Source organism: Tenrec ecaudatus, chromosome 13 (genome assembly GCF_050624435.1).
Source record: "Tenrec ecaudatus isolate mTenEca1 chromosome 13, mTenEca1.hap1, whole genome shotgun sequence".
Lineage (NCBI taxonomy): Eukaryota > Metazoa > Chordata > Mammalia > Afrosoricida > Tenrecidae > Tenrec > Tenrec ecaudatus.
Genome location: NC_134542.1, coordinates 27,341,006 through 27,364,570, shown reverse-complemented (window position 1 = coordinate 27,364,570; position 23,565 = coordinate 27,341,006). Strand labels below are relative to the sequence as shown.

Sequence of the window (23,565 nt, the reverse complement as noted above, 5' to 3'; positions counted from 1 at the left end):
AATAAGTCAAATAATCAGAATTTCATTGTTTTCAATAATAGTTCTTAGAACTGGCTACTCTTATAATACAAGAAGAAAATGTACTGACAGGGGAGATAAGAAAATAATACTTCATATTTGTGGAACATAAACATACATTAAATGCTGATTTGGTCCCTTCTTGTAAGATGGAACATCTTACCTACATTTCTAAGCCATACTAATAAATACTGAGTATCACAATGATAAAAAAGATGATGTTCCCAGGACAAATGTAAACATAAAGCTATAGGTAGTAAACATTTAAAATATTCTCAATTTTGATTTATTCTCTTAAAAATGAAGGTACTTGGGGTAAGAAGTGAAAGTATTTATTTAAAATATTTTAAAATAAAACTGTAGTTTCAACTTTTCATCTGAATTTTTAATTATTTTATAATAATTACCTGTATATTTATTATGTAATAAGAATAAAAACGGTCCAATTTGCATGACAACTCATTTTGGGATATGACGTTTCTTCTTCATTACATTTCAGGTTCTTATTGGAAAATCTATGTAGGTCCCACCTCAACAGACTTCATACGGAAGGTATTAGAACACCCTTGAAAGTTTTAAAACCAGTTGCCATCTAGTCAAGTTGAACTTCTAACATTTCGGGAAATAACTGAGCATGTTAACTATTTGCACTACCCAGTGACACCTTGAATATATTAGATACTCACTAAATATGTGCTAACTAAATGCTATACACTTCTCATTTATTGATTCTCGCATTACCTGACATTTTTTTTCATTTATAAAATGAGAGCACACCAACTCTTTGATTATTTGTTGAATTAATAGGGCATATCTGAAGGGAATAAATGTTGAAGTACAAAGCAAGCATGCAACATCGGCTGTGATGATTAAAGTTATGTATCAATCTGGCTGGGTTATGATTCTCAGTGATCTGGCAATTATGTGTTGATATGATTTGGACGCTAAGTAAAGGAAATATGACAATTGCTTAATGAAGACATTTGTGATCCAATGTGGTCATCTTCCACTTTTACATAAAGCTGTTTTTTGCATAAAGGCTTGATTTTTGTAATCTAACCATGTTGATAAATGAAATATTGGTATTTATGCAAAACCTCAGACCAGATAAAAAGCACAGGCTCAGATTTCCATTGATAATTCCAAGTAGCAATGTCAACATTTAATAAACATATGTTTCTAAAGATCCATGTCATTTTTCTAAACACCTACAAAAACTAAGGGGTTAGATAACTATTGCTTTAAAAACAAAAAAAAACATGGGTTTTAGCAACTGGATTGTGCTATTAATATGAGTTGCTGATTCCCACATTATGAAACACTTTTAAGAAAACACTAATTTTATCATAACACAATGACTTCACTTTAAAAAATTACTTTAAAAAATTACCTGTTATCTCTCGGACTGTCCGAAAAACATTTAGTTTTTCTGGGTCGATGGCTTCAATTGCATTATAAGGGTCCCTAGAAGACCAAAAAGAGATACAGTCAAATAGAAAGCAATGAGCGAGGTATTAAAATGAATGAAAAACTATTACAAGTTGACATTTAGTGATGTCTTTTGAAAATACTTCTATGTTAGAGGAGGACTAGAACTCATCGATGCCTTGAAATGATTTTTTTATGACACAGAGCATGAGTTCTTCATCAAAAGCTACTCTGCATCAAAAGGGATAATTCTGCTTTGGTCATCAGAAAAAACAAAGAACATGAAAACAAAGTCACAGCCGTTGAGACCATTGCATCCCTAGTGACCCTCTAGGAAAGGTAGACCTGCCTCTGGGTGTCTGAGGCTCTAACTCTTTATGGAAATAGAAAGCCTTATCTTTCTCTCTGGCCATCTTAAAGAACTTCCCAAATATGGAGTGTCCATTTTCAGTGTGAACAATTTATTTGAGGGTTGCTCATGGAGTCTAAATTTTGAATTAAATCTCATTTCATAAGCAGACTAGAACCAAACACATATGCAGAAAATCATATTTTTTCCTTTTCTTGTAAACTTCACATTTACCTATATAAGTTGTAATTCATTATCATGCATACTCTGCTCATTATGAAGATCATTTATTTAGGCCCATTTTGTTCCTATCTTTTTATTTAATATTCATATTGTGAAAAGGAACTCTTCACTTACATCTGAATGAATTACACTAATCATAAAAAAAAACTTGTTACAAAAGTAGTAATTTCATAAAGATGCTCCAAATTTTGAGGAATTTTAAGCAACATGCCTTAATGAATCCATATATTTGCAGTTCATTTGATGAATATAGAAATGTTCTATCTTATCAAAATTGAACAAAGCTCCTTTTGAAATTTAATGTAGGTACTCAGGTTTAAAACGTCCAGCTTGCCCTTTAATAGACAACTTTTACTTGCCACTTAATGCCACATAAAATTATCTTACTTTGTTCTTTGGTGTATGATAACTGATCCCTTTGGCACCTCATGATCACATAGGCTGCTGTGCTTCTTCCATGTGGGCTTTGTTGCTTCTGAGCTAGATGGCCCGCTTGTATACCTTCAAGCCTTTAATACCCTAGGCGCTATATCTTTTGATAGCTGGGCACTATCAGCTTTCTTCACCACATTTGCTTACTTACCTGCTTTGCCTTCAGCAGTTGTGTTGGGAAGGTGAGCATCATAGAATGCCAATTTAATAGAACAAAGTTTTCTTGCATTGAGGGAGTACTTGAGTGGAGACCCAATGTCCTTCTGCTACCTTAATACGAAACCTATAAATATTGTGTGCTCATCTCCATGATACGATCACTGAAGACAAATGGGTGCACAAGAAAATGTGGTAAAGAAAGCTGATGGTGTCCGGCTATCAAGAAATATAGTGTCTGGGGTCTTAAAGGCTTGAAGGTAAACAAGTGGCCACCTAGCTCAGAAGCAACAAAGCCCACGTGGAAGAAGCACACTAGCCTGTGTGATCATGAGGTGTTGAAGGGATCAGGTATCAGGTATCATCAGAACATAAAATCATACCATAGTGAATGAGGGGGGTAGTGCGGAGTGGAGACCCAAAGCCCATTTGTAGGCCACTGTTTATCCCCTTATAGAAGGCTCTCAGGGAGGAGATGAGCCAGTCAGGGCGCAATGTAGCAATGATGAAAAATGCAACTTTCCTCTAGTTCCTAAATGCTCTCCAACCCCCACTCCTACTATCATGATCCCAATTCTACCTTGAAAGCTGGCTAGACCAGAGGATGTACACTGGTACAGATAGGAACTGGAAACACAGGGAATCCAGGGCACATGATTCCTTCAGGACCAGTGGTGTGAGTGGCGATACTGGGAGGGTAGATGGAGGGTGGGTTGAAAATGGGGAACTGATTATGAGGATCTATATGTGACCTCCTCCCTGGGGGACGGGCAATAGAAAAGTGGGTGAAGAGAGATGTTGAACAGGTCAAGATATGACAAAATAATAATGTATAAATTATCAAGGGTTCATGAGGGATGGGGGAGTGGAGAGGAAAAAATGAGGACCTGATGCCAGGGAATTAAGTGGAGAGCAAATGTTTTGAGAATAATGAGGGCAATGAATGTGCAAATGTGCTTTACATAATTGATGCATGTATGGATTGTGATAAGAGTTGTATAAGCCTCTAATAAAGAGATTAAAAATATTTTTACTTTTAATGTTGAAGCGATTGGACCAACCCAATTTAATCACAATAAATTCTTTATCACAATTACCTTTATTTTTTGAAAGTGAAGCTTTTGAATCACAAAAACTTTGGAGTCCTTTCTTATAATAACCTCAAACACTGCCATCGAATTGATTCCAACTCCCTGCAGCCCACGATCATGTTTCCTTCTGGTCAGCCACACCTACATCACCCACAGCACCAGCAGAGAGAACTGTGGTGCACCTGTTGCAATTCACCTACAAATCCCACTCAAAGGCTTCCACAGCAATGCATCAGCTTTATTACTCAAGAACTGCATGTGTTTGATTGATTCTTTCTAGAGATTGTTATCTTAGACCATAATATTCTTTGAAACATACAGACTACGTAATATGATTGCATGGTGTACTACGAAGAGGGGCCCTGGTAGTGGAGTGGGGTAGGGTTGGGCTGGGCTGCTAAACAAAGGCTGGCGTTTAGAACATATCATCCACTATGCCCCTTAGGAGAAAGCAGAGGCACTGTGCTTCCATAAAGATTTACAGCTTCTGAAAGCGTGGGAGCCATTCCATTGGATCCTATAGGGTCTCTATGAGTCAGAATGGAAGAGGTAACTGTGACTAGGTAACGCAGAAATGTATCACCAACACTTTCTCAATAATTAAAATAAAACATTCAGGTTTTTTAAGGTCTACAAGGTATTTTAAATTTTTGATTAATTTATATAGCATTTTGTATTCATTTCTTCCAGTGGGGATTTTCTACCAGTATTACTATAAGCCGTCTGGAAATAAATTTGTTTGGCTAGTCACTTCTTCAAGAGAAATAAAAACTTTTAAGAATAATGAGTCTAGCTCTTTTGCAAGTATCTACCTTTAACAATTTATTTCATTTTCTTCTTGTTGTAGGAAATTATTGTTTTCCCATCTTGGGGTATGGGGAAATAACCACTCATAAGTAGCAATACATTGAATGCAGCCTTATCAAAACTATTACTCAAGGGACCCTACCTTCCCACGACCAGCAGAGAAACATATGGTCTTATCTTTTGGAAATTTATGCTTGAATTCTATCAGATTCGTTCATGTCAACATCACAACTTTAGATACACTATCAGTTACAGCTCCTATCATTTCTGGAACCACCTTTTGGACCTTACTGACCTTGGATCATCAATATATTCTGCTAGTGAATTCTTAAAACAACAACTTTGCTTGATGAAATTGCTTTTTAAACCATCACCCTAAGAAATATATTTCTTGCAATGTACTACTGTTATAACATGGGTCGTGATAGCAAGCTCTGAAATTGAAGAAGCATTATAAAATGTGATTTTCCTGTAATTCACACATTAACTATTGACTAAATTGTTCCTCAATGGAACATGAATATCACTCACTCAAAAGCGTATAGTATAAGTTAAATTACCCTGGCAAATTTCTCTCTGTGTAACACAGGATGCTTTGGAAAATAGCTTTGCTTTTAAACAATATGATATCCAAAATTAAGTTCACCCTGTGGGAAAACATGTTCTCCTTTTTTGAAGTACAATACTACAGTGTGCAGAGGAAATAGCAGCTCTCCCTTAGTAGAATGAGCTTTCAACATTTGGTCTTTGATGAAAGGCAATGTATGGAACCGTTCTTAGTAGTATAATCAAATAACCTGGCTTTATGGAGCTCCACTCAAAATTCAGGGCAAGTACACAATCATAGGGTCAGTCCAAACCTTTACTAAAAACACTTTCAGGTTGCCAGGAAGGAAATAAATTGTGTACTGTTAGTAGAAAGCCCAGTGGACCACGGAAATTTTATATACTTAATTTTAGAGATTGTGGACGCTCATAAAATAAGTTGACAGAATTCCACTTACCAACTTCAAAGCACCTCTTGGGAGTTTCATCCGACACTCACTTGAAATCTATAGCACTTTCAAATCAATAACTTTTCACAACTAAACACAGAGTCATTCAAAAGGACATTGTGTCCACCCTGTCATTTGTGTTTAGTGATGAAAAAAATGCTCAGTCACAAGATAAAAAGAGAAACATATTTTCTCAATTCTACTGAAATCTCTATTTTACCATCAGATCTATTATGTCTCTTCCAGTGTCTATTATCAGCACAGTCCATTATCTAAGTTCCTTCTTGACCGCGTCCCATTCTGACACAGCGTCCACGTGCTTACTTGTTGGACATCTTGTTATTCTAAGCCTATGTTCACGGTCACTGTCAAGGGCGGCAATATATTAAAGAGGAATATTCCTACTGACAGCCCTAAAATCCAAGCTTTGCCTGTGATTCCCATTTACCATAAGGAGTCAAGACGGAATTTCCTAGCACAATTATACTAGAAATAAACACACTGCTTAGCTTTGTAATGCCCGTTTACATATTAAAGATTTAATAAAAATTACCCATGAATTTGCATTTTCTAGAAAAAAAACTCATTTTATTATTATTTTGGTGGGTTCCTTTTCTTTTTGTTTGGTTTCAAGAAATATTCTGGGTAACTTAACTTAAACTATCACATGAAATTTTAGTTTGTAGATACTTTTAGGTTAATGGAAAAAATTGATATGAAATAATTCCATTAATTATTAGAAAATTTTTTATTTCCTCTGTGCCCATATATTCATCTTTAAGTTCTATATAGGCACAGGTATGGCTTTGCATTCATATGACATATACAGGTAAGCATGTATATGTCATTAGCATACTGAAAATGTCAGTACTTATGTAAGATAGAAGAGCAAAGGTCTAGAATAGATGTTTCAGGATAGCTAGAAACAGAAGATGAAGAATATGTCATGATTTTGTGCATTTTATATGCTTTATTTTGAACCCAAACTAAACAGCTATTCTGAACTTTACTAGACATGTCCTTTGCAAACCTCTGATTTTATTTTAAAAGTTCATTTTTCATTTCTTCCTCATACTTTTTGCTAAGACAGAGATATTTCAGTGGCTGGCCTTTAATAGGGCTCCTCCTTCCTAAGTCAAGGGGCTTTCGGGGGTTTCTAGAAGTGTTAAGAGCAACAGTGATTAGGAGATAGTGCAGGCTCTTAGTCATAGCCAAGCCTGTGTCCACTGCCCTTGGGTTGATTCTGACTCTTGGTGGAACTGCTCCTTGGGGCTCCTGAGACTGCAGATGAATCCCAGAATCAGACAGCTGCTGGATTCCAACTGCTGACCTTGTGGTTCCTAGCCCACACCACCATAACTCCTAATCCAGGGACTGTGGTGGTGTAAAAAAAAAAAAAGGAATTTTCAGGATGGTTCCTCATAGCAAAGAATGTCTTCTTGTTTAGTACAACATTAAAATGGACTGATAGACGTTTAAAACCTCATGTGTGCAAATGTCATACTTGATCCTTTTCCTCTGTTGACTGAATTCCTTGGTCATCTTGCCCTTTCTAAAAGTAAGCTAATTTTGGTGGGTTTGAAGCACTGCCCTAGTGGGAAGCCGTCCACTATTTATCCCACAGTACCACCAGGACGCCTAAGTATGTGTATAGGTGGGCCAGGTTATCTACCGAATTTTCTTTCAGAATTGAAAACTATTAAAATGCCTAATATATATTTTTGTATACACATATATATGCACACACATGTAAATATATACAGACATCCATACAAATACCTGCATATATAAAAGCACACACTCACACTCTGACATATGCATGTGCATCAACCATAGAGTTTATGCCAACTAGTTGCTCCATAGTTTCGTTGACTGTGACAGTTATAGGGGTGATCCATTTCCAGCTCACATTGAAAGAATGATGGATTTTAATCAAAGACCTTTTGCTTAGTTCTGGAGCACTTAAAAGCACTGTGTTAACCATATCCTTTATATGCAAGTATATATGTCTGTATATGTTTCCATATGATACACAAGAGATGTATATAGAGTGTATGATATACAACATGTGCATGTATATGTTTATACACACATCTATGTGTGTAAGTTCCACAAGTTTATGGGAAAATAATCCATTAACTCTTAATCTCGTTTTCCTATGAATTTTCGAGAATCCCAACATATACATTGACATAATAGGGACAAAAAAGAAATGTAGAGTCTAATGAAATTGGTGATGATACAACTCCAAAGCTTTCTCCACACATGGATTGGAAGCTCATCCATATACTATTTCTAGACAGAGTGAATCAAGTGGAAATGTATTCTGTATTCGCAGAAGGCATTATGAACATTATAAGCTCTTGTTTATGGTGTGACACACTCAGGATCCAGAGTAGTTCCAGGTAAACATGTACTAAGTATCGTATTCATTCATATAAACTGCAGCGCTTCAAAACATTTATGGAAAAATTCCATGTTTCCATGAACTTTTAGAAATCCCCTCATATGAATACACCTACATTCTCACAGAAATCTCCTCTGCGGTGGTGCCAAGTAGGCCAAGACAGAAGTGTGTATAAATTGAGAGTGCCAATGAAAATGTGTCTCTTTTCAAAATGACCAGTGCGACCCAGTTTCAGGGATTTTTGCTATTTAAAAATGTTGGAGAAGAGCTATCAAATATGCATATTTCAAAATAAGTTGGAAATCTTTATCCTAATTAAAAAAAACAAAATAACATGGATGGGTCAGACAGGAGTATAACACACCTGACAGGAGCAATTGAACACTATTAAAATATCTGACATTTGCCCACACTAGAAGCTGCATTTCAAGCTAAATAAAAATGTTATATAATAAGACAGTAATTTCTTTGAATTGAATGACAAACACATGGCTCTATTACTCTTGCTGTTTCTATTTGGGCATATTTGGACATGATACATTAAATTATTTTGCATCTAGAAATCATATGATATACTCTCAGAGTGAGATTTTGAATTGAATTATGTGAGGGTTTTTCTTTCTTTGTAGCCTATAGCACTAATATTTAGATATTACCTAGTAATATAACCAAATAGATAAATATAAAAAAATATTGACATTTTTATTACAATTCAAAGTATACTAATTTGGTTATTTTTCCATTTAAAGTCAGTGGGTGGTTCTGTTATGAAGGGGCTCATAAAACGTTTCGGTTTAATATGATCAAAATGAAACTCATTAAATAGATCTTTCATGGTGGTGCTGACTTCTCACTATAAGAGAAAAGAGAAAAAATATATATACACCAGTGCAGAAACAGAATTTCTGAATGAAGCTCTGGAGAATCTCAACTTATTTAAATGTTCATGGGAAAATTAAAGAAATATTAACTTTTATTGAACAAAATACCCGACCCCACTCATTGTTCCTCTTTTCCTAAACATACCTGAAAGTATGTGAATCTTGCTGAAATCTACCAATTTGAGGAGAATGCTCTACAAATACAGTTTGGTTTTATTAAAAATTCATACATTAAAACCAATGACCATTTTAAAATATAAAAACCTAGACATCTTTGCTTTACTAGCATGGCTGATAAAATTGTTTTCTTAGTGAAGCACAATTATGAAAGGCAAAACTTTTCTGGGTGAAGAAGATTTAAAAAGACAAGACCAAAGAATTCCTAGGCTTTGACCACATTTTGTAAAATAATCTTGTCCAAGGATTTAATACTGACCCATGGATTCCTGTGACGAGGAAAATCAAATTCCCATTGATCTTGGTGCAGTTGACGAACCTGTCGATGTTGCTGGAATCCACAGTCTGAGCGGACATCAACGACCCTGTGCCTATGCCGTCACAAGCTGGAGAAACAAGAGTCGGTCCAGACATGGAGAGACGTACTTTGCCAATCAATCATTGCATCACACAATAACAACGAATAACATACCACGCAGAATTACCCGTCTCTCAATCCATTCTCAAATGGTCTATTTAATATTGAAAAGGGATGTTCACTTTAGTGAAATAGAGTCATGACTCACTAATGGTATTAAAACTGAAGTTTTAAAAACAGGAGACCAAGGGAGTCTGCACATAAACTAAACACAACGTATCTTTACTGTGAGCCATAAATAGAATGATCAGTCATTTTAATATTTATTTTTAAACTGAGAAGTTATGCTGCCTAAAAGTTCTAATGTTTAAAAATGAAACATATGCAATATACAGTCATATCTATTTATAAACATGCATCTACCAGGAGTCTTCAAGAAGTTCATGGAAAATGTATAGTTAGAAAAAAATATGGATTTCAACTTTCTTAAATTAATAACCCAAATGAATAGGTACTAACTTATTAAAACATCTCTGAACAGCATCTAGATTGGGGCACGAGCAAGAATCAGGTATCAGTTGGAAAACTGTCCTTATCTATACTATATAAATTCTGCTAAAACTGAAGTGTGACCAAATATCAAATTATACCAAAGTCTAGCTGAAAAAATGGTGAAATCATCGATGTTTTATGAAACATTAACAGGGACAATCCCCAGAGAGATCATCCGTTTGCAAATGGATAAACTCATTTTAAGAAGAGCAATACAGAGTTGAAAATGAAGCCCAGAGCAGCAGGGTTTTGATGTCAAGGGAAAAAAGAAGTCATTGATGAGCTCTGATCGAAGAGGACCCACAACTAGCAGCAGGAAAAAGAGCCAACACCATTGACATCTCAGCTGATTTAGCTTACACAAATCTGGAAAAAAATTGTTTTAATTGAGCGAATTTTGTACTCCATGGGTCCTCACACTGGTCCATCCAAATCAGCCAGAAGAGAGCCGTCAAGGGAAAATCTAAATAAGTGAATGAAGATCATGCGGTATTTTCTGGAAAAATCATAATAAGAGATCTAACATGGCTTCTCCAGAACAATCCTGAAGACAATTCAAAGTAGTAGCAACGCAATTCTACCAAGAAGTTGGGTTATCCCAACCAAAGCACAAATAAAGCAGTGAGCAGTGAAGGGCAAAGGAACAGTATTTGGGGGGAATGTTCAAAGTATTTTGCTGGTTGACTTTCTGAAGGGCTAACGATGGCTAGCACCTGCTTGCTAGGAAAGTGTTTTGAGAAATCTGATGCTTTAGCAGAAAACTGCCCAGAAACTTTTACCAGAGTCCTCCGCACAAATAGTTCTTCGATTCATTCCTGTCACCAAATAAAGGCAGTTTTGCCAGGGTTCATTAGGGGACGTCATTGGGCATCTTCCTTGTCACACATAACTAGGCTCTCCCTGACTTCTTTTTGTTCCTTTATCTTAAAATAAAACTTAGGGTTCACCCATGTTTTCAAAAGTTAATAATGGAAAATTGCCTGCATTAACATGGTTAAATTCCCAGAACTCACATATTTTAAAGGATGGACAGCATGGCTGGAATGATCTCTTACAAAAGTATCTTGAACTTGACAGAGCTCACTCTGGGATATAAAGCATATATAAATATAGATTTAAATTTTTATCTCAATTCAAATTCTATAGTCCATGAATTTTTTGAAGTCCCCTTGTATAACCATACATATAAAAATCTGTGTGTCAGGGTTGTATAACCATGAATATGGAAAGAAGTCACAATAGTTACTCAAATACTGAGAAAATAATTAAAGGAAGCTGGACTACATGTAGAAGAACATTACATCAGGATTGGAGGAAGACGCATGAATAACAGAAATTTGTAGATGATACAAACTTGCTTGCTGAACGCTAGGAGAACTTAAACCACTTAATGATGAAGATTAAAGACTACAGTTGTGAACTGATTATATCTCAATATTAAAAAATAAAAAATTCCTTCAAACCGGAACAATAGCAACATCATGATAAATGGAAAAAAGGTTGACAATTTCAAGATTTCATTTAATTAAGATCTACAATCAAAGTTCACGAAAACAATAGTCAAGAAATCAAACAATCCATTGGGAAAATCTATTGTAAAAAAACATAATGTGTTAAAGATGTCATTTGGAGAACTTAGATGAATTTGAACCTTCAAATCCATGTGAAAATACAGCAATAAATAAAGACTGAAAAAGAATGATCTATGCATTTGAATTATGAATCTGGCAAAGAATATTAAATAGGCAGTGGATTATCAGCAGAAGAAACAAATCTGCATTGGAAGATGTATTGCCAGAATTTTTCATAGAAGTAAGGACTGCAGGGCTCCTTCTTCCTGAAGTGGGACACGTTACCAGGAGGACAAGTCCCTAGAGAACACTGTGGTCCTTGGTAGAGTATCACTGAACAAGAGCAACACAGAGTTATTGGCTGACACAGCGGCTACATCAATAAACTCACACTCGGCAACATATTTGAGGGTGTTGTAGGAGCAGGCAGTGGTTCATTCTGTTGTTCACGAGTACAGCGTGTAATAAGTTGGAACTAACTTGATGGCACCCATAAACAACAATATGTCTATGTATACATATTTGTGTATGTTTATGTGTGAATGTCTGTATGCACTTTTAATTATATTTTTTACATCAAATTTCTGAAGCCTTTGCCAGTGTGTGTTTGTATGTGCACAGGTTACCTAAAAATGATTGCTATAAAACCAGAAGTCTTCATTAAACCAAATATCAAATATGAGGTAACCATGTCTTGCCGTAGCCTCCAAGCATTTCCATCTCTCTAGCCTTTCCTTGAAGAATTTGGCACTCTTTAATTTAGATCATGTCCAGTCTTCTTTGAGTTTAGGGAATAAAAAGAATCTGATGGGGAAGAAGGGTCTTGGAGTGGATAGGAGAACGATGTGCAGTAGAATTCTCATAGACAGCCCTGCTCTCCTAAAAGAATGTGCACACATACTATCAAAACATATTTTTAAAGGAAGAAAAATAGTCCTCAGTGCATCGTTCCTGGCTCTTTTCTTGTCGATGCCCTTCCCAGTTGTCTGAGAACTTCTTTACAACAAGTCTCTAAACATCTCATGTCCTTCAAAATTCTCTAGCCAAACTAGTTCTTTCAGATCAAGAACAACACAACATGGTCAACATAAATCTGAGCTGACCTCTCGGCCTTGAATTTAACTGGCCCGGCACCTGACCCTGAAGCCCAGTCTTGTGTTCAGAACTTTTTCTTTACATACTATCTCTAGGTAGTCTATAATCTAATACCAATATAGAACAGAAGATTAGTAAATCCAACACTTCGTTAGAATTTGTTCCAAACAATGATCTGCGTTTGCTTAGCTCTTGTTTAAATGACTGGGGGGAAGACCGTCACCTTGAGCTACCTAGTTTGCACACAACAAACATTTTGGCACCTTCAAGGAAAACCTTGCTTGGGCCAAGTCGTGCACTTAAATAGAAATAACATTGAATCTTGTAAACACCCAGTAATTGTCACATTAGTAATAATTCCACGAGTTCCAAGATGTTAGCTGTCATCTTTGTCTGTCGTGAGTGACAGTTGTCTCTATCTTGACTCATCTTTGCGGTCTCCCAACCCTCCTTCCAATGCTGGAGCCATCTCAGAACTTCATTGCGGGCAGCACTCCTGTACACTCGTTGTAAAGTTCCAATGACTTGAGAAGTTGTCCAGTTGGGTTTTATTAAATTCAGTTATTGTCCCTGACCTCCAAACCATGTCTTTTCATGGTACAGCAAGTATTCTTTTTGTTTTTCATGCATACGAACAAGACAGAGACGGATGCATCACTGAGAGAGTGTCTGCTGTGGCCATCCAGGGATTCCTGAGGCATATTTAAATAAAACCCTTGTAGCAATATTTTTTCACTTAATTTCCTGTGTGTGCATATGTGTGTGAGGGAAAGTGAAAGACAGAAAGAGAAGAAAAATTCATAACTTTCAAGAAATGTAGCCTGTATTTTGGCCCTTCTAACTTTAAGTTTCCCTCTAGTAAGGCGTTTGAGCATCACCATTCTCCAGCATGAATTATTTGAAACATTTCTTTCACATGTGACGCTTCCTTACCAGTTCATGTGTCTTATCTTTTATAGTATCCTTAAACACCTTGAGAGTAAATGCCATATTACCTGTCTCTTTGTCAGCCGTTCATGCCTGGCAGATTTGCAACAATGGCAAATAACCAGTATATATATTTTAGTGCTAAAGTAATGAGCTCTTACCATGTGCACAGAATCTAAGATTTGCCACATACAGATTCAATGCATTCTGCTTGTTGGTTCCCGTGGAACATAAATCAGAGTCTTCTCTGGTTCAGTTTCATGAGCAGCACTCAAAATCTGGAGGGCACACTGCAGTGACCTTTGAGATCTTGGGGTATCCTAGGGTATTGTCTGCACCATGGACCAGTTTATGCAGGGATGCGTGGTGTGGGAGTGAGCAGGTGCGTACCTCGAGCTAACTTGTCAGCATTTAAAAAGTGATCATTTAACCTGGAAACATGGGCAAATCTTGGAGAAAACATCATCTGAGCTATCACTCACCTTTTGGGCAAATATCAGTGCAAGGTTTGCACATTTTAATCCCACTCTCTTCTACTTCCATTTTGGAACTGGGACAGGCACGTACACAAGAACTGGAGTCTACCACAAAGTTATCTGACAAAAACGTAAAATAAGCAATCGTGTTAATTATCAGGAAACATGCCTAAAACACGCTATGAAACAGGGTTTGAAAAACAATTAAGACTGTGCATATGGCTTTCCCCCTAAAACAAACCTTCCACAATCTTCACGCTTACCATATAAAAATACAACTTAAAAAATGCGTCTTTGATTGACAGCCATGCAATTTCGTCCTGAAATAGTGTCCGCGAACATCTGCATTCAGATCTGTGGGGATGGTGTATGAGCAGCCACTCAGTACTTGCTTGGTTAGTGTCCTCTATTGTCAATTCCCTCAGAGCTGGAGTGAATTTCTTTTATAGATTTAGGAAACTACATGACATTTACTTCATGTTTTTCAATAGTTCCACTTCATTTCATGTCATGATGGAAGTTTGAAGTCTAAAAAATTTTAAGTCATGAAAAGCCAAAATGAAGTTTAAGTTAAGCTGTCTTGGAACAAGTGTATTTGCTTTTTTTAAATCGAGTCACACTATTTGCCCTATATTTTTAGCTGAGGAAACACTGACATTTCAAAGAGTAGTACTTTCATAAAAGTATACACAGTAGACCGGGAACATTTTATGACTTGCTATGTCATTAACGTTTTACACATCCATTGATCTGGGACAAGCCGGAACCACTTCCCAAGGAAAGGAGAGGTTACTTCATCAGGAGGCTCCCACAAGGAAAGCAAAACCAAAATATTTGGGGTTTTTGAAATGGCATTTCCCAAGTCTGGGAAAGATACTCTCACCAATGTGCAGTAATTGGAGGCTTCCATCTTTGCGGGTAGTTCCACGAAAGAAAGACATCTGGTGCCAGTTCCTGCTATAGCACATGTCCTTCAACTTGGTCTAACCAACCCATGAGGTTTTATATTAGTCCTCAGCAGACTGTGAGCTACAACGTCCACAGGTGGAACCCAGCAGCCTCTTTGGAGGAGAGGAAGTGTTCTGCCCCACCCCTACTCTCACTCCCAAGAGTTAAGTCCTTTGAAATTCAAAGGGCTTCATGACTTGCTGAGTGGGAACTGACTCAATGCCAGTGAGTTTTGAGATACTAGAAAGATATGTCTTGTGGAATGATGATCATTCCCTTTAGGAATACCACAACAGAGAAAGCTGGGATTCCAGAGCCAAGCTACGTCATTGGCAGCATAAAATTATTCGTCTATTTTCAGAGAGCTCTTGGCATGTGCTCCTTGTCCGGGTGGAGATGCTACACTTAAACACGAGCTGTGCCGCAAACCGGAATTATCCATGATGCACACGATTCTACAAGAATCGTGGAGCCACGCTATGGGGCAGGTTGAACAGCAATCTACTCTACAATGGAACAGGACATGCGGTACGGGCATGCGCAGGAGAAGGCACAACCGTCCAGCCTCCCATTCCATTCGCCTTTATACTGCCTCAGTGTCCAGCTGTGGCTGGGTGGGGCCCGAGAGAAGACTGGGGACAAGCGTGTGGAGGAAGAGAAAAGCTAACTTTGAAAGAGGTAGAAGCTGCCCTGAAACCTCACTTATGTGTGGGTGCGTGACAACGAGTTCAAGGGAAAGCTCTCCAGCAGGTAAAGTTGTGAGGAGGGCCCTAGCTCATTCACTTTGGGTGGAAAGAGAAGTTCCCGGACATTAGAATATAACTGGATGATCAACTCCATGACCGTGGTTTGGGGGCTTGTTCGGTTTTGATGGGAATCTAAAAGATCAGGGTTCTAGCACACCAACCTCATGCAGAAGTGAGATGTAGAATCTGTTTCCCTAAAAACTACAGCCTTGGAAATCTGTTGGGGGCAGTTCTACTCTCTCTGATAAGGTTGCCATGAGCTGGAATTAAACTGAAGGCAATTACTTTGGGTTTGGATGTGCAATGGGTTATTTTGGGAAGAGAATGGAAATTCTAAGAAGGAAAGAAAAGTCTGGGTTAGAGATAGCTGCACGTATCCATGGGAGTGGGCACAAAGCATAAGGTCTTTAGAGTCCAACTCAATGTCCACCAGAATGTATCCAGGAGGCCCGGTGGTGTAGAGGATAACACAATGCGCTTCAAACTGAGAGATGCTGCATGGGAGAAAGACACTGCTTTCTACTCCCGTGAAAAGTTATAGTCTCAGAACACACAGGGACAGTTCTGTGTTCTGTTGTGTTCTCTATGAATCAGAATTGACTTGAGGCTAGGGAAGTTGGTTTGAGAATGTGCTCACCACACAAGAAACTTCTGCTTGGCACAATGGATGGATGTAGATGTATGCATTATGATGAGTTGTACTAGGCTCCAATAAAATGATTTTTAAGTGTATCAATAGACAACCCTGTTTCATTCCCTTCTCCATAGGTACTGATGTTATGATCACTCCCAAATAACCTTCATAAGAATTAAACCTGCATGCATAAATAAGTGTGGTGAAGAAAGCTGATGGTGCCCAGCTATCAAAAGATATAGTGTCTGGGGGCTTAAAGGTTTGAAAGTAAACAAGTGGCCATCTAGCCCAGAAGCAACAAAGCCCACATGGAAGAGCACACCAACATGTGTGATCATGAAGACCCAAGGGGACCGGGTTTCAAGCACCAAAGGCGGGGTGAAAAATAATATCATTGTGAATGAGGGGATCGCATAATGGGGACCCAATGCCCATCTGTAGACAACTGGACATCTCTTTCAGAGAGGTAGTAGGGAGGAGATGAGTCACTCAGGGTTCAGTGTAGCAATATGGAAACTCACAACCTTCCTCTAATTCTTAAATGCTTCCTCCCCCCAACTATCATGATCCCAATTCTACCTTGCAAATCTGGTTAGACCAGAGGATGCACAGTGATACAGATGGAAACTGGAAATGCAGTTAATCTAGGACAGATGAACCCCTCAGGACCAACGGTGAAAGTGGTGACACCGGGAGGGAAGGGGAAGTAGAAAGGGGAACCAGTCTCAGGGATCTACATATAATCTCCTTTCTGGGAGATGGGCAACAGAAAAGTGGGTGAAGGGAGACACCGGGCAGTGTAAGATAAAATAATAATTCATAAATTATTAAGGGTTCATGAGGGAGGGAGGAAGAGGAAGGGAAGAGGAGGAAAAAAGGAAAATGAGGAGCTGATTCCAGGAATCCAAGTGGAAGGCAAATTTTGAGAATGATGAGGGAAATGAATGTATAAGTGTGCTTTACACAATTGATGTATATATGGATTATAAGATTTGTATGAGCCCCAATAAAATTATTTAGCAAAAAGAAATTAAAAGAATAAAAAAAGAATTAAACCTGCAATAGGTGCTGTTCTAAACATTAAGTAAGGTCTTTCCTTCAAGACCTTGGGCAATGTCACATGATATAACACCTCTATGTTTCATCAGCAATATATACCAAATAAAATTTTAAAAGGTTACTTTTTATTAGTTTGATGCAATTAAATCTATTTCAAAAAACTGGTCTTTGGAGGTTTTGAAATTCAGAATTCTAGATAAAAGCTTTAAGAACTCGTATGAAAAAAAGGCAATAAAGGGTCACTACAAAATGGAAAAGAGAAATAGACAATTCCACAGTAATAGTAGGAACCTTCCATGAACAACCTTTGATGAACTAACCAACTAGATGAAATCAAAAACCTAAACAACACAAGCAACCAACTTGACCTTCCAGATCTCTTCAATAGACTCCTCCAGAGAACAACACATTGTACATCCTTTCCTGCCCATGTGGATCATTCTCCAGAAAAGACCACCATTACGACCACAAAGCAAGTCTCCATACATTTGAAAACAATTAAATCATACAAGGCATTTCTCAGCTATAAAATTAGAAACTAATAATAATGTGGATAAACTAGAAATCTCTTACACTACCGGTGAGAGTATAAAATGGTTTAATCATTGTGGAAAATGTTATGTGCTTCCTGAAAAAGTTGGAAACAAATACCTTAAGATCCAGCATGCACCACTAAATATCTGTCCTAAAGAAGTGAGACTAGACACATATGAGTATGTGTACACCATTATTCACAAGAGCAAAAAGATGGAAACAACCTAAGTGCCTATTTCAGGTGAATGATGATAAAACCTAATATGGACATACACGATGTAATACTGTTCAGCATTAAGGAATAATAAAGAATCTGCAAAATATCCCATAGGACTGATTAACTTGGAGTCTCCTTTCAATTGAGTATATGGAAAATTATGATTTTTTATTTTATTTCAATGTTTCTGAAAGGAAAACTGTGAATAACTATTATAGTGGTCACTAAAAGCAAACAGAGTGACTTTAGTAAATATAATGACATATTATACTGAATTCCCAAAGAAAATTCAGCTGTTCACTTTGAGTACTCTGGATGACAATTTGGTAGACTATTTACTATATTCTAAATATCTACTATGTTTGTCTTATTTCGGATTTTATATTTATGCCATAATACTGACGATCCAAGTATAAGTAATGCTTAAGTATACGCACTTACAAATAATTCTAATTCCAATCTTACTCTTATTAGAAGCAGATCCTAAGCATTGCATAGCTTTCAGTCACTTAACCAATCACATTCTTGAGAAGCAACATGGTGGTCAAAAAAAATGAAAGTAAGGTGAAAATAACAAGCATTTAGAAATTAGTGCGAATGTACCCAACATCAACAAAGGTAGCCCTTTGTTCTGAATTGTGGTCTAATCGTTTTAATTTGTTGAATTTTGATTTCCTTATTTGAAAAAAATGGGAGGAATGGTATCATATCCAATGCAATTCACAATATTATTAGAACCCTCAAATTAGAATGAAAGTACATGAATATCCTGCTTTTAAATAACGCTCCCATGAATGTGATGGCGGTTGTGTCACTTACGCGGGCATTTCTTGACGCAGAAGGCTCCGTAGGTGTACTTAGCGTTGAAATTGTGCTCCAGTTGAAAGGTAGTTGGATTGTAGACAAATGTTTGAGGACACTGAGTAACACACGCTCCGCTGTCGTTGAAATTCATGCAGGCCTGTAAAGTAGCAAACATTATTTCCATTTTAAAATAATCTTCATAAACCTTGTGAAAGTGACACTGCTGGGACAGCTTTGTCAGGAAGGATGTGTTCTCTAACGAGAATCCCCTTTCTCTTAGCACCTACCAACTACGGACCCACCACCCACATTCATCATTTCAAAGCCAATTGCACTTATTTCTGAGCTACAAAACTGCTATTCAAGAATTTTATAATATCCTTTTCAAATGTCAGTTAATTTATATTTCTATGGTTATTAATGTTAAAACTACTTAGTACTTACACTGATTTCTAAATTGAGGATTAGTTTAAATGATTGAAGTTAGCTAACTATGGGAAAAAATAATTTAGGCTACCTGTATTTTCTTTCTGGCCCTATCAACTAAATCCTTAATTGTATAGGTTAGTCTTTCTTTGGAAGTGGCTTTTGTTCGGTGAGAGTCTAAAGTATTACATGAAACACAGCCATCACTTTTGTGTAGGAAGCAGACACAGTGATGGGCATTCAACCGAGGCCGAAAGGAAAGGGCTTCAAATATACCCAGGCAAGGGTGATGTGCTGGATGTGATGCAAAGATGTAAAGAGGTAACTCTGGCCATACAGTCATTAAAAAATAGAGTGTATTCCTCCTGTGGTCTCTTGTATAATGCCATACATTTTACTAAAAATAAGTTCCAGTACAATTGATTTCTGCTCATTTACATTTTTATTGTTATTTATTTACTAATATTTTCAAATGTGTTTTAGGAAAATTAAAAACAAAATTACTTGAGAGTTAGGTAATCTATAGAACAGTATACCCTCGTGTGATTACATGTTGAGTTTCTTACTTTAAGGTCAGAATTTGAATCTACCAGCCATTCTGAGGCCGAAAGACGAGCTTTCTATTCCTTTAAGAAATTCACACGGCCAAGTTCTACCTTGCCATATGGGGTCACTATGAATTGGCTTCAACTGGATGGCAGTGAGTTTCATGTTATATATATATATAACCATTCAAAGAATATCGTCGCATTATTTAATGACTGGATACCACAGTGCTATATGGAAACATAATTAACAAATAGGTAGAGCAACTGATTATCTTTTAAAATTTTAATGAAAAGATCATTTTACTGGGGACTCTTACTACTCCTGTTACAATCCATGCACTGGTCGCATCAGGCATGATTGTACATGTGTTACCTTCATTTTTTCTAGACATTTGCTTTCTGTTGAGTCCTTGGTATCAGCCTCTCTTTTTTTCCCGTCCCTTGCCCCAAACTCATACCCTCTTGATAGATTATGCATTATTATTATTTGTATATCTTACACTGACCACAGTCTCCCTATATTTTCTGTTGTTCTTCCCCCTGGGAAAAACTGTATGGTTATGTGTGTTCGGTTCCTCCTTTCTTATTACCTCTTCCTCCTTCTCCCTACCCTGTGGTAGTGGTATTCCCACTCCTGTTCCTGGATTCCGTGTGTCATGAACCCCCATCTCTAATCTATAGCTGTGCACATGCTCTGTTCTAGTCTGAACTGAGAAGCAGCACTGGGGTCGTGATAGTGGGGGGTGAGGAAGCCTCCAGGAACCAGAGGATTATTGTGTGTTTTTTCGATGCTTTACTGCACCCTGGTTGATTGATGCCTTCCCTGTGGCCCTTCTGTTGGGATAGTTTTGTATTGTCTATGGAGAAGTTTTGGGTCGCTGCTCTGATTATCTTAATTAAAAAGAATTAAACTTCCATAGAACTAATTTTGACCTTGGAAGCAAACTCATGAGGACTCAAACAATATTTTGTATTTCCTCTTAAAACATATACTATTATTATTAAGCATTAATTTATTCATTTTCTTCAAATTATTTGCATCATCAACTGTTGTTTGTGCCAGCACTTTATCACAAACATGCAATTCCTTGGTGATGGCCGACGAGACACACATTAGAATGAGAGTCAATGATGAAACATTACTCACTGAGACAGCACTTTCCAGGAAAATTCTCTTAAAAAACAATCTGAAACACTCAGTGAATTTTAGTCTATGGCTAAAAGTGTCCTGCGTCTCTGTGTCTTTATAATTGCTTTGCAGCATTGAGCCCACATTTCTTGGGACCAAATGGACACAAGCTTGTGGAATAAAACAGATTTACTTTTCAGTCAGCAGTCCAAAGCAATGCAACTTCCACCAAGACCTAGGTGTGGCGATCTTGACCACTCTGTGCCAAGTGCCAGAGTGGAGTCACTGGACCATGGAGTAAGAGCGATGGAATGAGAGTTTTGACATTCCTGTGGCGCTCTGCTTTCTTTGTGATAGTAGAAATACAGAACACTGCAGAGACAAACTCCTAAGACAATGTTTTGCTTTCTTTTCCCTTTTGGTGTTTGCTATTGCTCTTTGATTGGAATGGCTATCATCACGCTTGGGTATTCTCCTCCAAGGAAAGCTTCACTGACATACGTGGTGATAGAAGAGACCTGCCGGATATCTTTCCTACACTGCTAGCTCTTTCTTCCTCCTGTCTTCCTTCTCGCTGCTCTGTGCTGCAACACACATTTTTGTTGTACGCGAGACTTAGACAAATTAAACCTTTTATGACAGAAACCAATATAAAAATGATAATAGCTATTAATTATATAATGCTTGTTTCCATCACCCAATGCTGTTTGGCTGAAAGCACAATTCTACATAGGCCTAGGTGTTCATTCGCTATTAGACAAGAGGGCAAAAGTAAAATAAATTCCTATTTTATTTCTAACACTTAAAAACCTTATTATATTTCTAACTTAAAACTAAAGGAATCATCCATTGTTAACTCTAGCTCACAAAATTCCTTGCACACAAAATTAACTAGATCAGGAATATTGATATCTGAGTATAACTAGCAGATGTTCCCAATAAGCTATAAATGTTCATTGTGAGGAAGTGAAAATGCCCTAAAGTAAAAATCACACTGTCAGACATAAGTTGCTTTAAATGTACATTAGTAGCTGATAATGATTTTGAGTAAGTGATATATACACTTGTAAATAATATAAAGTGGAAAAAATGCATAAATGTATGTGCTCCATTTTTCAGGCATATTGAAGAAACATGCTAGTTCTCCCACGTATAGGACTCAATAATGGATCAACATAAGCAGGCAATCATGGCAAATTTTGAAGAGGATGCTATTACCACTTAAACTGATATTCAAATATGTTTCCCTTCAGGTTCTGCATTAACTCTCACTGTCAATATAAAGTATATCAAAATGACACAAATTATTAACCAGAACAGAATGATGATTCTACTTAACAAATAAACAACTCAGCAAGGAACTGAAGTCTCTGAAGGCGCAGAAACTTCTTTGATCCTGAGATGGCTAAGCTTAAAATTATTGTGATAATATATCAAGGATGTGTGTGTCCCCATCAAACCCCATCAAACGAGTAAACGGAAGCACCCCAGACATACAAAGCAGTCAGTGTCCTTCGGTCCTGAGCAGCCTCCGGCGCATTCCCGGTGGCAGCAGTCACTGACGTAGGGACCATAACACCTGCCATCACATTGCTCTGCACACACTGTCCTTGTCACTGCAGGGAAAAAGCAGAGGGCCTGCATTAATGTCATCTAACAAAAGGTATTTCCAAGATTACAAAGAAATTGAGAAAGAGCAGAGTTCTGGGTAGCAATTTACATAACTCACAGTTTCCAATTTCATAAACATTTAGAGAACGACACTGCAACTCGATCAAAATTAACACACACAACAAACTTCAAATTTTTAAATGGTCCTTTTAAAATATTTTTTCATGCTCCATAAAATGTTTAGTGCTTTACAGAAAGCATACCATTTAATCCGAAAGGATCAATGAAATCTGACATAACTGCATAAGGTACATTGGCAAGCTGGGAGAGATGGAGTCAGTGGGGCGGAGGATCCGTAAGACTCACACAGTAAGCTCCTTCGACTGATGCTCCTGCACTGAAGCCACATCCTAGCAGCCAAAGCAGAAGGGGCACACACTTGTTCAAGGTTCACATTACGTATGCTGTAGGTGACAGGCTCTAAAAAGTAACTTAGCAGCAGTAGGAGAACTGGTTCTAACCCACAAATTTATCTAAATTGTCTTCCAAGTTCTTCAAAATAAGGGAACCATGCATTAAACTAAATGGTTTCTTCAAATACAAAAGGAAAGCAATGTAGTAAATACAATAAAATGGTGCATTGATTTTTAGCCTAACGTTCAGTGCAAAATGACAGAACTCGGCAGAGGTATATGGGATAGTTAGGTGGAAGTGAGCCAATATTGTCCCATCGTGTGATCTAACATAGGGTACCAACTGTATGAAGCAGCCCAGTCAATCTAGCCACAGTCTTGGAACAATGCAGGGAAGTTTCATCTGGGGCATGGCTTAGCATAGACTCAGCAGAGTGTGCAGCAGCTAGAACATTGCCACTGCAGGATCCGCGTCCTGCACCTGGCCTGCAGACCTCCTGTTACATCAGCTGCCCATCTCAGCAGCCATCAAG

The 23,565-nt window shown here is 37.5% G+C and overlaps 1 protein-coding gene across 1 annotated transcript in view; it reads right to left on the bottom strand.

Annotated features, from left to right (window-relative positions):
• Nucleotides 1-23,565, bottom strand: part of ERBB4 (erb-b2 receptor tyrosine kinase 4) — a 1,152,669-nt gene that overhangs the window by 328,269 nt on the left and 800,835 nt on the right. Inside the window, exons 6-10 of the mRNA XM_075528902.1 lie at nucleotides 22,506-22,624; nucleotides 18,921-19,062; nucleotides 13,970-14,083; nucleotides 9,244-9,370; nucleotides 1,409-1,482 (exon numbers count right to left, since the gene is read on the bottom strand). Coding sequence (XP_075385017.1) covers nucleotides 1,409-1,482; nucleotides 9,244-9,370; nucleotides 13,970-14,083; nucleotides 18,921-19,062; nucleotides 22,506-22,624 — 576 coding nt within the window. The remainder of the gene's footprint in view (nucleotides 1-1,408; nucleotides 1,483-9,243; nucleotides 9,371-13,969; nucleotides 14,084-18,920; nucleotides 19,063-22,505; nucleotides 22,625-23,565) is intronic.